Source organism: Anser cygnoides, chromosome 11, assembly GCF_040182565.1.
Source record: "Anser cygnoides isolate HZ-2024a breed goose chromosome 11, Taihu_goose_T2T_genome, whole genome shotgun sequence".
NCBI lineage: Eukaryota > Metazoa > Chordata > Aves > Anseriformes > Anatidae > Anser > Anser cygnoides.
In genome coordinates, this window is record NC_089883.1 from 11748495 (window position 1) to 11761229 (window position 12735).

Below are 12735 nucleotides of genomic sequence, written 5' to 3' on the forward strand. Positions count from 1 at the left end.
CTGCGCACCGCCATCCTGAGAGCAGCAAGCATGCATGCCTGCAGGAAAACCTGTAAAGTAACAGCTTTGCACCTCATGCCCCAAGAAAAGACCCCCAAAAGGCACTCACAAATGTGAAGGTGTCAAGTCCTCTTCACACAGTGATGCCTCAGATACGGCACCCCAAGAAAAACTACCCTCCCCTCCTCACCCCTGCGCACACAGGCTTCGAAAGACCAAGCAGTCCGAGTTGGTTTCCCACGTTTATTGGAAAAGTGACATAAGAGCGACCGCCTCAGAGAGCTCCTCGGGGTGTTTTGAAGTTCATCCCCACCGTGGGCTGTGTGACCTGCAGGTTGGACAGGCTGCCGAAGTCCTGGAAAAGAGACTGGGGTCAGTCACCGCACTGCCTGCCCTAACCCTGCTGAGGGAGGAGGCAAATCCCTCCCAGCGAGTACGGCTCAAGCTACTCACCAGAAGCTTCAGCATTTCCTTGGTGTCTGGGTCCACTTCGATGATCTCCTGATCGAGGGCAGAGACCTGGGGACAGAGGCGAGACAGTGGTTGGGCGGTGCCGCACAGTCCAGCAGGAAGCCCCAGGGGCCAAGTCCGCGCTACCACTGCGAAGCCCCCACCCAGCACGGCCCAGCAGCATCCTCCTCGTCGTGAGCCCTGCTGACCAGCATGGTGAGCAGCTCCAGTGCCCTCACCAGGATGAGCCAGGAGTACCCCGACCAAAACACTGCGGAACCATCTCAATTCCCCTCTCCAGACCCTAACCCTTGGTCTCTGCGTGCTCCCTTCCACAGAAGGCTAGGTATCACCAGCATCTTCCTAAGAAACAACGAATAACCCACGTTCAGCTAACACAGCTACAGCACCAACGCTCCTTCAATGCTCAGGAAGAGCTGTGAGCTTCAGGGTGACTTCTTTCACCAGCATTACCACACCCGGCCTTTGAAAGGCAGCTGGTGTAAAACACCCCAGCTGTTTCCTCCAGACCTCTGCTACCTGCAGCGTACTGCAGGAGACAGCTCTTCAGGTCAGCACAGCTGTGGTCACACCTGAAATTTGGGGGACGTGAGAGCACATAGAGCCGCTGGTATTTCCTGAGTCATTTCTGGATGCCAGGAGCGAGGAGTCACACCAAGCTGTGGCACCAGGCTCGTCATCCCACCTTGGGCTACAAAACTACCTGTTCTTCCCCGACCCAGACTCTGAACATCAATAAAATCAATCTTCCACATAACCAAACCCTGTGCCAAACCCCAGCACCAAAAATTTTGGAGAGCTGAAGAGCAGAGATAATGGTCAGACCGACCACTTCTTGTACAACACAGAAGGTAACAGCATTACAAGCAATTGATTAAGGAGATGCGGAAGAGCAGCGAGGAACAGCTTGTCTGAATGCTACAGGGTTTGGGAGGGACAGGAGCAAACCCACCAAACACGGGAAACGCTTTCAGAATTCCTCTCCCTGCACTATCAATGACCAGGCCACGCACCAGACCTTGATCACTTTCGAATGCAGGTTCAGGAAGAGGGACCGGGGAGGGCACTTCCGCGCGAGGACCACCAGAGCTACGTGTAGGCAACGCGCCGCCTGGCCGGAGGTCGGGGTCCTGCTGCCCCTCCACCAACCGGGTCAGCTCACTGGGATTTTACCGATCGCCTCTCTTTAGCGACATCTACTGCACAGCTGGCTTTAAGCCGCTCTGAAATATTTTTCTGTGTATCTGGTTATTTCTTTCATTTAAAGCGAGGAAAATGGAGGATGGGTATCATCATCTGACCGGCAGCAGAGCTGAAACGCAAGAAGTCAGCTGCTCTTCCCATCCCATGCCACGGAGTTTTTGAGGAAAAGCCCTCAGGGAGGAGGCCAGAATCTGCTTCAGCCCTCCTCCTTTGACCCAAGCCCTCCTCAGTTCCTCCTCAGCGATGTTTAAAGATGTCTGGAGCCAGTAATGGGAAAACATTGCGCCTGGGTGCTCTTTAGCACCCCTGTGACAGAAGACACCCCAAAGCAGGATGGGCAGGCCCTACGGTGTCCGTGTGTGAAGACAGCCGCCGAACCGGGCACTTGAGCGCGGCCGCGAGCTCACCTCTGGGACGTAGTTGTCCCTCCTCTCCCTCTCCTCCTCCTGGAGTTTGATGGAGATGCCTCTGACGGGTCCCCTCTGGATCCGCTTCATCAGGTGGGTGACATACCTGCGGGACACGGGGCTGCCAGGGGCCGGGGGGCGACACCGCCCCAGCTCGGGGTCCTCGGCACCTCCGAGAGCACCGGGCGCGTGGGAAAAAAGGGAAAACGTGCAGGAATAACGGGAAAGCGGGTAGGAAAAAGGAGAAATTTACAGGGAAAAAAGGGGAAAACATGCAGGAAAAGGGAAAACGTAGGAGAAAGGGAAACACGTAGAAAAAGGGGAAATGTGTAGGAAAAAAAGGAAAGCATATAGGAAAAAGGGGAAAACGTGTAGGAAAAATAGGGAAAACGCGCAGGAAAAGGGGGAAGCGCTTGGGAAGCCTCACCCCGCGATCTTGTTGCGCAGCTTCTTGCTGGGGATGATGGCGATCTCCTCGCACACCCGCTTGTTGGTGTGGAAGTCGTTGCCCAGCCGCGTGTAGTACTTCTCGATGATCACCCGCGCCGCCTTCTTCACCGTCTTCGTCCGCACGCGTCCCTGCGGGGGCAGGCACCGCTCGCTGCCGCCGCCGGCCCCGCTCCGCCCGCCGCCGCCCCCCGCCCGCCGCCCCCGGGGGCCCCGCCGCGCCCCGCGGCCCCCGCCCCGCTCCCCCCCGCTCCCCGGGGCCGGCCGCAGGCGGCGGGGCCGCGGATGGCGGCGGATGGCGGCCGATGGGGGCGGATGGCGGCGGCACTCACCATGTCGGCGGCGGCCGCGCAGAGAGAGAGAGCGCAGGGGCGGGCGGGAGGCGCGAGGGGACGCCGGGAGCGGGCGGCGCCCACAGCGCCCCCTGGCGGCCCGGGGGAGCTCGGGGACGGGGCTTGGTGCTGTGGCCCCGCCCCCGGCGCGCCCCCGGGTCCCCCCGCCCGCCCTCGGGGTCCCGCCCCGGCGCCTCCCCGCCCTGCAGCCTCCCCCGGCCCCCTCTCACCTCGCCCACCAGGGAGCCGCCCTCGGTCACCGCCCCAGCCCCACGCTTCGCCCCCACACCACCTCCTTGCCCCCAGGAGCCCCTCTGTTCACAGCCCTGCTCTGTGTCCCCCCCCCCCCCTCAGCGGGCAGGACACCCATCCCCAAAGCGCACATGGGCAGCAAAGAGGGAGCACACAAGATTATTTTTTTTTGCTGCAACGTGTTTATTATGTGCCAAAAACTACACCACAGCTTACTCCACGCATCTGTAGGAGAGTGCAGTCTTGCCTGCATATACTACAATGAGGTAGAGACTTCACACACAGCTTCACGAAAACCCACAAAGAGCAGCTGGGATATGCAACAATGCAACATCAGCTCAGCAGGAAAGAGGGAGAAATTATGACACTGGTTCTTTGGCACACAGCTTCCGATAGAGGGGAAAGTAAAAAAAAATAACTATAAAGTTCTCAAATCCCAGCAGCATTTCAATCGACTGCACCGTTACTTCATACATTTCTTAAACAAAAGGAAAAGTACTTGTCCCCTCTAAGAGAAAGGGCTCCTATGAACCTTCATCTGTCCACCGAAACGCAGCCCTTTTTTAGCTAGTTACAAAAGAAAAGTAAGTCCTGTGACTTTGTGATTAAAAACCTCTATCAACCCCCCTTAAGTGCAACTTAAAAAAGTGCAACAAACTATTTAAAACTATATACAGCAGCTCAGAGATCATTTATCCGGTCCAGTTTCAAATCCAAAAATCCTGTCCTGTTCTGTTGCAAACACCTCGATTTACAACTTTCCACCAGCAGCCCCCAGACACAAATTGCAATAATGTTAAAAGCTGCCAGGAAAGAAAAATCTCTCGTTTCAAACGACTTAAAAACTGTTTAAGAGTGTAAAAAGGAACTGGTAAAAACCCTCGAGCGTAAAATATGAAATATGATTTGGTTTAAATGAAGAGCAAAGTCTCCTTGTTGTTACAGTAAAAAACACCAGCTGAACATTCAGTTTATGCCGTTCAGATGGGGGTTAAATGAATGGAAAGGCACTGTATGGCAACTGCAAAAAAATGGAGCCAATGAGACCTGCATTATTACCATCAGTATTGCAAGGAATGTAAAAAAGCGCCTTTAATAAATAAAAAACCTAGGTGAAGGCATCTGCATAAACACCTTCTCAACACGCGGCCCTTTTTGCTTCTCGTCAGCAAACTAGGAACCAAAGTCTGGGAACTGCAGAATCGCTTGAGGGGTGCTCCCCCCCTCAAAAACCCCAAACAAAACCCGACAAAATTCACTGTGCATTAGTGCAGAAACAAAAAGACCAGCAAGTGCAAACGTGAATGTAAGATTTCCCCATTAGTCCTCAGGAAGCGCGTTCCCAGCCTGGGTCTGGCACCAGCAGGCACGCTCGTGCGCTCTCCACTTGGCAGGTTAACAAAAGGACTTTCTCCTGCGCCCGCGGCGGCCCCCGAGCCCCGGTGGCCGCTTTAGCTGGAGTCTCTGTTCTTCTGGTTGCGCATCAGCGGGCGGTGGTGACGCAGGACCTCCATGGAGTGCTGCCAGTGCCAGCAGGAGCGACAGAAGTACTTGAAGCAGATCTGCGGGGAGAGCAGAGGGCAACGCCACCGGTCAGGACGGGCGGACACAGCGCACAGCAGCCTGCGGGCTGGCAGCCCCCTCCCTGGTTTCACAGCCCACACCAACGCAGCAGCTCCGAGGGCTGCCTGAGCAGAGGGAGGGAATTCCAGCAATGCTGTCGGAGGGCTCCGCCAGCACTCGCTGCTCTCCCACTCCCATCTCCTCTTGGTGAGGTGGAGCAGAGCATGCTGCTGCTGCTCCATCTGCCATTGAGACTCCAACAGGGAGCTGCTGGACTCTGGCCCAGCTCCTTCAGCAGTGAGCAGAGGTCAGATGGCGTCCTCTACATTTTGAGCAGGCTCAGGACAGCAGTGGAAGGCTGCCTCTGCCCTGGCGAGCAGCAGGAGGACTGCCTCCTCCAGAGCTCTTGCTTCAACACATCCTCCCCTGTGGGGGAGCACGGACAACAGGGAACCACAAACACCGCAGCCACGAGGAGCGGAACCCGCTCCTCCTTGAGGAAGTCCCTGCATGGGGCTGCCAGGAGCAGGAATGGCGCCAAGGGAAAGCATTACCTGGTCTCTGCAGAAGAAAGGGCCAGGCTGAGCGCTGCAGACTTGGCACATGGAGTCCTCCAGGTATGGGTCAATCTGAACCTGCGCAAGAAACCAGGCAGCTGGCACAAAGCGGTGGCTCCGGGCAGCCCCAGCAGGGCCACGCCACACGGGTCACCAGCACCCCTCACAGGGACACGGGGCAGGCTGTGCTGATTGGGGTGCTCCCAGCAGCATCGCCCATCACACACACACACACACGTCCAGCTCCCTGGGCTGCCCCAAAGCCTCTCCCCACCAGCTCCTCACCTTTTTAGTAAACTTGGTAGTTTTGATTTCCACAAAGGCAGCGGTCACCGCCTTCAGGTAACTGCGCTGGTTGTTAAAGGTGACACGGCCAGACCCTGGAAGAAGCCAGACCACGAGCATTACACCAAGCCCACGCCCCCAGGCAGGAGCCAGGGGAGATGAGGAGCCCCACACACCGCCTGCCTCCTCCACCAGGCAGGCACAGCAGGCAGCTGAGAGCAGAAAGGATCTTCCACGCCTGCACGAGCTCTGGGGCCAGGACAGGAGGAGCGGGAGCAGCAAGCTCCACGCCTGCACCTGAAATAAGCCGGTGCCGAGACAGCTCAGCAGCTTTTATTTTAAGCCTCCCACTCATCGCAGAGTCTTGCGTTTTTGCATCTTCACTGCCAGTCAGCAGTGCTCCTGCACCACTCATTTCCAGCCGAGTTTCGTTATGCTGCAGAAAAACCTATCTGTGCTCACCTACGAGTTTCCTTTCTTAGAGTAATAAGAGCTTTGGCTGTTACACGACGCTCCTGCGTGCTGGCAGCTAAAGCTGAAAGCAGCAGGGATGGGCACAGCGCAAAGTGCCACCCAGAACACATTTATGTTGTCCCCTCAGTGCTCACCCAGCGTCACAGGACAGAGGCTGGGAGACCTGGATCTGGTCTGGGGCACAGAGATCAGATCTGGGGACCCTTCCTCTCTACAAGGGTCCCTTCAACCTCTTACTGGGATCTCTTGGGACTGCCCCCAAAAGCCACTTCAGCAGTGCCACGAGCACATCCCAAACCCAGGCCTGCACCTAGCCTTCAACAGAAAAGCCAGAACGCTGTCCATGGACAGTGATGAGCAGCAGGCAGCTCAGCATTAGCCAACTCTGAAGTTGTTCCTGCCTAGTGACAACCAAGAGACTCACGGTCCCTTCCAAAACACAGGGACCACTGCAGCCTTCCCATAGCTTGAGCCTGGAAAACTGCTCCTGATGTTCTGTTGCAGGGTTTTCCCCACACAGACCAGCGCCTTCAGTGCTGAGGTCAGCAGCCAGCAGGCTTGAGTTTGCCCCAGCTGCGTAACAGCCACAGCTGTCCCTGCTCTGGGGATGGAAGAAGAGCTCAAGCAGCATCTAAGGATCATTAGCAGCTGACTGTCTGTGCACAGCACTGAACCAAGGCAGAAAACCCTTTGGCAACACTTGAAGAGGCATTAAAAACCTTGAGCTGCTGCGGAATAATCTGGGAACTGGAAGGTGCCAGGCACATCATCTCTGCCAGCACCCCCGAGGCTTGTCTCGCATCCCCACAGCCAGGTGAGGAACGCTGCTGGTGAAAGAAGCTGGCTGGACATCTGCTCCCAGAGAGGGGGAGGCAGATGGCCATCTGTCCTGCTGGCTGCTTGTCCTGCAGAGCTCAGCACCCTGGGAAGGGACCAAGCAACGGGCACCGCTGCAGCCTGCGCGTCTCCTCAGAGCGCTCCCTGGCAGGAGCAGCACTCACCGATCGGGTACTTGTGCTTGTCCGTGTCGATGCCAGCGTAGACCACCCCTCCGAACAGGTCATACATGACGGCTGCCAGGGCCTCTGCATTCAGCATCCCGTGCAGAGCCCCCACGAACACTGTCTTGCTGGGATCCAGCCGCTGCGACGGGCTGCGCACAAAGTTGCTGTCTGCCAGCACCCACGGGATCACCTGCACCTGAAAGCAAACACGAACAGGTCAGCAGGCCAAGGGCCTGTGATCCCACCACCAGGCTGATCCTGCACCCTCAACTGAGGGCAGGAACCCTCCCAGGCCCTCAAGACTTCATCCCCAATCTGCAAACACCCCTTCAGTTATTGCTGTTTAGGATCCACATCCAGGACATAATAGCTCTGGAGCTTCAGACACCTCAGGAGAGCTGGGGCCTGCCAAGGGAACACAAACACTCCATGCTGCTCTGTTTCAGCCAAACTGGAATCCAAAACACCAGTCCATTGGGGCTGGCAGCCAGGAAACAATCCAGGCATGACCGATTTTACCTACTGCCTGCACCTATGTTTACAGCCCAGTCAGATGCCTCCCTGCACAGAAGCCTATTGTTGGAAGGGATCGATGAAACAACCCACCCACTGCCAATTTCAACAGGAGCTTCCATCTGCTAGACAGCTGATATAGGGCTCTGAAGAGGAGAAACTTCTGCCAGAGCTAAATCACCAGGCACAAAAGTGCTGCCAATAGCCAGACACCGGGAGAGCTGTCTGGAGTGCAATTAGTTTGCGCCTGTCCAGATAAGACCTGAATCTCAATTCTTTAACTCTACAAACTTGTGCAGCTGTACCTGATCTACAGCTAAGGCCCCGCACACCAGTGTGCCAGTCCAAGCCCTTGGCTGCCACAGCGCCTCCACCGCCAGCGCACCGGTCAGCCAGCCAGGGCTGCGCTGGGCAGCAACTGCAGATCCAAAATATCTGCCTGCAGCATGCACAGGAGCCATCCATTCTGCGAGCAGGCAAGGTCTAAGAGAACCGAAGGGATGGAAGTGTCTCTGCAAACAAAGGGATGCAGAACTGATGGGCCTGCTCACCTCTTTGCAGCGCATCCTGCGGCTGGACATCTTGAAGTAGTATTCACTGAGCCCGTCAGGACTCAGCAGGTCCTGGGAGCATGCCTGGAGCAGAGCACGCACAGATTTCTCTGACTCAAACACCAGGTAAACATATCCTTTAGAGATGAAGGGAGAGGAACCACTGTTAGAACTGCAGTGGGGGAAGACCATCCCAGCTTGCAAACACCTTCAAAACCACTCTCAGATAGCACTCAAAGTATCTGCACTGAATCTCCCTTGCAGTCCCCAACCCTTCCTCTTGGGAGGCAGCGTTACTCCTGCTCGAGCACCACATACAGGATCCACTGCTGATGCACAGAGCTGGGGAAGAGCCCCCTGCAGCACGGGGCTGCTCCTCTCCATCAGAGGTCACCGTGCTCAGGGACATCTGGGCCACCGCCTCCTGCAGGCACATCTAGACATGGCACGTGGCCGCAGCCAGCCCAGCCACAGCACGGGCCGCAGGAGGGCAGGCTCAGCTTCACACTTCAGAAGTCTCATCCCAGGAACATCAACACAGAGCTTTATACCACTGTCAGTGCCAACACTGTGCCTCGCATTGCTTTGGTGGCTGAGCAAGGCCACTAGGCACTGCAAGGCTACAAACCAGCCACCGCGTTCGTTATGCTTTAACTCATTACTGCTTACACATCAGCCCAACTATTTCAGACAGGATTAAGCCACGGGGCCATTCAACTCGCTGGTGCCCGCAGCTTGCTGCGAGCACATTAGTATTCACTGTGGGTGCTTTACACCAGGGGCACACATGCCTTGTGTGCCTGCACCAGCAGAGGAGGCTAACAGCCACCACTAGAGCAGGACAGCCCCACGCTGGGCTCTGGAAGCACCAAACAGGGGTTCTGCACCCCCACGCTTCCACCCAGCCCTCCTAGGGACAGGTTAGAGGTGACAGTGCTCCGCAACCCTGGTGCTGACCCCAGTGCGAGCGGGACATTTACCCTAGGGTGCTCTGTACCATCCAGTCACCAGCATGCAGCTGTACCATCCCAGCATCCGTGCTGTAACATAGCATGGGAAAAAAGTAACCCTACCGTGTCGCTATTACCTTTAGGCATATTACCTTTGGGAGGGCAGCGTGGGTGTTTGCCATCCTTACCAGGCCACTCCACACTCAGTGAGCCAAACACACGGAAGGTGTTGATCAGTCCAGCTACACACGGAAGGAGAGAAGTCAGTGCCCCCTCAGATGGCTCCCCCCTGCAGCCACCTCCTCACAGGGCTCTCCTGAAGGCCTGAGCAAGCTGTACACACACCGTGCCACGTGCAACCGTCCACTGCGCCACCATGTGCTGGCAACTCCAGTGGGAGTTGTGGCTCTTTTCACACAGCTTCAAGCTCCTTCCCTACCCCCAAGCTCTAGGGGAACTGGCAGCAGCACCCCAGGGAGGATGGGAGCCCACCTGATGCCAAAACCCAAGGCCCGCGTGCATGGCCACGGCCTGCTCACCTTCCGTAATGTCCCAGGGGACTCCACCTAGGAACACTTTGCAGGAGTAGACAGGGTTCTTGTAGTTTCGGGGAGGCAGCTGCCCGCTCCAGGTGCAGGTTGCTTCATTCACAGCTTGGACAAACAGGCAGCACTCAGAGGAGGACCGTAAGGACCATATCCCCCCAGTTACCCATTCAGCAGAGCTGCACCAGCAGTGAGGCAGCTGCCCAAACAGCCTCTGCCTGTTTTTCCACCAGCTCATGGACCCTGGAGGCCTGCATGGAAGGTCTGAGCTGCTGCAAGCTCAGGGCCAGGCCACCTGGTCCCCTCCCACAAGCCACCACCAGGCACTGAAGGCTGCTGAGACCCACCACCTGACTTACCTGCTGCTTGCCTATGCAGCCTGGCTTCTCTTTCAATACTGAAGGGGTCTTCTGGAGAGTCCAGGAGATCCCAGGAAGGCCACGCAGAAGCTCCAGGCCATCTTTTCGATGCACTGGCTGGGGAGGAAGTTGCTGCAGCCAAGGCAGCTTGATCTTGATCCAGCCGTGACCCCACTCCCATCTTGAGGGGGTCTCTTGACACCCCACTGAGGGGCAGGAAGGGCAGAGGCGGGGAGATGCGAAGGCTTGACTGCAAGAGAAACTCCACATTAAAACCCAGCTTCCCAGCAGGAGGACGTAGCACTTGAAGTCATGCACCACACCAGGAGAGGAGGCTCTGGGGATGCTCCTGCTCTGACTGAGGTCTGGCAAAGGCAGGAAAGCCACTGCCTCACCTCACTGGGGAAGACCTGACCTTCCCAGAGGAGAGTTGTGCTGCCTGCCACCAGAGATCCCAATCCCCACCCCATACGGGAGTTAAGGAAGCAGCAGTGCCAGAGCAGAGCCAGGTGCAGCTGAGGCCCTGGCTTTACACTCCAGTCCCACGGAGGAGCAGCCCACGCCATGTGCGGAAGCACAGGGCACCCTGCTGGCACCCGGAGCTGCTGCTCACACTGCAACGCGGGCGGACCCAGCTGCGCAGACTGGGTCAGCGAGACAGGCGCTCGCCTCGCTTGCCGGCTTCCAAATTTAGCTGCGCTTTAGGGAGCACAAGCAGGCTAGACCCAGTTTGCTGTGGAAGAAGCAGGCCTGCGATGGAGGAGCGCAGTCAAAGTGGAAGGGCAAGGAAAGGCAGAGACTGGAGCTCTCAAGAAGCCCAAGCTAGAGGCAGCTGCACTACTCGGCCACCTCACTAGCAGAAGCAGGACAGACACCCTGCCACACACCAGCTCAAGCACTCAGGCGCTCTGGGAGCTGCCTTAACCCATTAGGGCTGCAGGCACTAGGGCAGCAGGTACAGAGCAGCAAAACATTTAGAAAAATAAGGATTCTACTAGGCTGTTCTGAGGGAGGACCGCACAAGCAGCCCTTCTTCCAAACCCTGGGCTGCAGGAGAGCCTTGCTGCATCACTGCATGCATGACAGCTCCCTCAGCATTCCCCTCCCAAGCAGGCAGGCCGCAGCCCCACATGTCTCCTGCGCTCTCCAGAAATGCAGGAGACACCACGCACCAGAGCCCAGGCTGCAGGGAGCAGGTGCAGGCCCCCGACTTACAATCAAGTCCGAGAGGTGGTCGGAGCCCGAGCTGAACCCGCTGGTGTCTGAGTCGGACGGGCTGCTGGAGCGTGAGTCCAGGAGGGAGCGGGAATCCAGGCGGGAGTTCCTCAGCGCTGGAGTGGAAAACTTTTCCGACAGGTCTGAGCCGATGGGGTCTAGGGGCAGGAAACCCATCGGGGGCTTCCCCAGGACGTTCCCCAGAGGGTTACTCAGCATGCTGAGAACTGCAACAGAGAAACGCAGCCTGTCAGTGCCGCAGCACAACGCCTCCTTCCTCCTGGGCAGGGCCCAGGAGATGCTGGGTGCCATCGCCCTGCATGCGGGCGGTGAGGGAGGTGGCAGGCTGGGAAGAGCAAGGCCTGACCCACCCACGTGGGATCCCACGGGGGCATGGCTCCAGCCAGCTCTGGACAAGAGGAACAAGTCTCAGCAAGCTGAACACGTCCCCAAATCAAATGACAAGAGCAAAGCATTCAGAAATGGTTTTAATTATTCAGAGGCTGCGAGACAAGGCAGCCTGCCCTGAAGCTTTCAGTTTTCAGCAAAGCAAGTTCGGGATACACACAATATCCTCAGCCTCACAAGGTTTTAACCCAGGTTTTCAGGAGCTCTGGTACAGAAGAGGAGTAACAGTCTAAAATGCTGCCCAAACCAGACATTAAAAGAAGTGCTATCACACTGAGGTGCACTACAGCCACTAGACACTGGTGTCACCCCAGTGCCAGAGAGCTGCCGAGGGTACGCGCAGCGCTGGGATGTACCTGCCCCAAGCCCCACGCCTGCTGGGAGCTGGCACCTCTAACCTCACACTGCAGTGAGGAGCCTCAAAACAGCAACAGAAAACTCAGCCAGGCACAGGCAGGTCCTCGAGGCATCTATCTGAGGCAGAGCCGGTCCGCAGGAGCTCTCAGCTCCATCCACAGCACCTATCCACAGCACCTCCCTGCATTTGCGGAGCTTTATCCCCAAGAATTTCCCCAGGAAGAGCACAGACCTCTTCCTTCCCCCATTTCAGCTGTGGCACAGGACTGAACTCAGCACTGTGCTAAAAGGAGACTTGGAAAGAGACCATCTGCAGGGTAAGGTCACAGGGAGCTTTTCAAAAATATCTGCTTAGCTCCCCCCAACACACAGACAAACCAGCAAAAGCCAGACTGACCCCGCAGCCACAGGAAGCCTCAGCAGTACTTACTGTCGGCGGAGCTCGAGCGGAGCAGCCCCGCGAGCAGCAGGAAGCCGAGGGAAAGCTGCTGCAGACGGCTGAAGCCGGGGAGGAGACTGCTCCCTCCTCGTCGCAGCACAGAGCAGGGCAGAGCAGAGCATCTCCCAGCCCAGGCGAGCCGCACTACGCTGGTTCGCTGACTTCTCTGAAGCCACGTGATGTGTTTAAAAATACAGCCAGCGTATTGTTCAAGGGAGACAGCTGAATTTGTTAAACAGGCTCAAAAATCTGATTAGTCACTAAACAGTACAAGAGTCAAAGCAAAGCAGCTGATCCCACGGCCCAAGCCGCACAGCTGACAAATGCTCCAGCACTGATGCCCTCCTCCACCAGGCTCAGCAGGTTCGTAGCACCGGTCAGCAAGCAGCCCCACACCGACCCC

At 57.1% G+C, this 12735-nt stretch overlaps 2 protein-coding genes and 1 non-coding gene across 14 annotated transcripts in view; all 3 read right to left on the reverse strand.

The window, feature by feature from the left end:
* Positions 1 to 229: 229 nt before the first annotated feature.
* On the reverse strand, positions 230 to 3011 carry RPS17 (ribosomal protein S17). The gene is made up of 5 exons (XM_067003722.1): positions 2861 to 3011; positions 2509 to 2660; positions 2082 to 2187; positions 454 to 519; positions 230 to 355 (listed from the first exon to the last, which is right to left on the reverse strand). The coding sequence occupies exons 1-5, from the start codon at positions 2861 to 2863 to the stop codon at positions 275 to 277; spliced, it is 408 nt and encodes a 135-aa protein (XP_066859823.1). The 5' UTR covers positions 2864 to 3011; the 3' UTR covers positions 230 to 274.
* LOC125185091 (small nucleolar RNA SNORA71) lies at positions 1380 to 1512 on the reverse strand. Its single transcript, XR_007170039.1, has one exon. It is a non-coding gene; the product is annotated as a small nucleolar RNA SNORA71 (small nucleolar RNA).
* Positions 3012 to 3412: 401 nt separating the features above from the next.
* Positions 3413 to 12735, reverse strand: part of CPEB1 (cytoplasmic polyadenylation element binding protein 1) — a 36251-nt gene continuing 26928 nt past the window's right edge. For 10 of the 12 annotated variants that reach the window (XM_067003637.1, XM_067003642.1, XM_067003641.1 and 7 more), the window contains 9 exons: positions 11129 to 11355; positions 9914 to 10163; positions 9549 to 9662; positions 9147 to 9251; positions 8060 to 8196; positions 6993 to 7191; positions 5518 to 5612; positions 5230 to 5310; positions 3413 to 4674 (listed from right to left, as the gene is read on the reverse strand). In XM_067003637.1, coding sequence (XP_066859738.1) covers positions 4564 to 4674; positions 5230 to 5310; positions 5518 to 5612; positions 6993 to 7191; positions 8060 to 8196; positions 9147 to 9251; positions 9549 to 9662; positions 9914 to 10163; positions 11129 to 11355 — 1319 coding nt within the window. In that variant the 3' untranslated portion in view covers positions 3413 to 4563. Of the gene's footprint in view, positions 4675 to 5229; positions 5311 to 5517; positions 5613 to 6992; positions 7192 to 8059; positions 8197 to 9146; positions 9252 to 9548; positions 9663 to 9913; positions 10164 to 11128; positions 11356 to 12323; positions 12477 to 12735 lie in introns of those variants that run through there. The other 2 variants (XM_067003649.1, XM_067003638.1) reach the window with 2 other exon arrangements.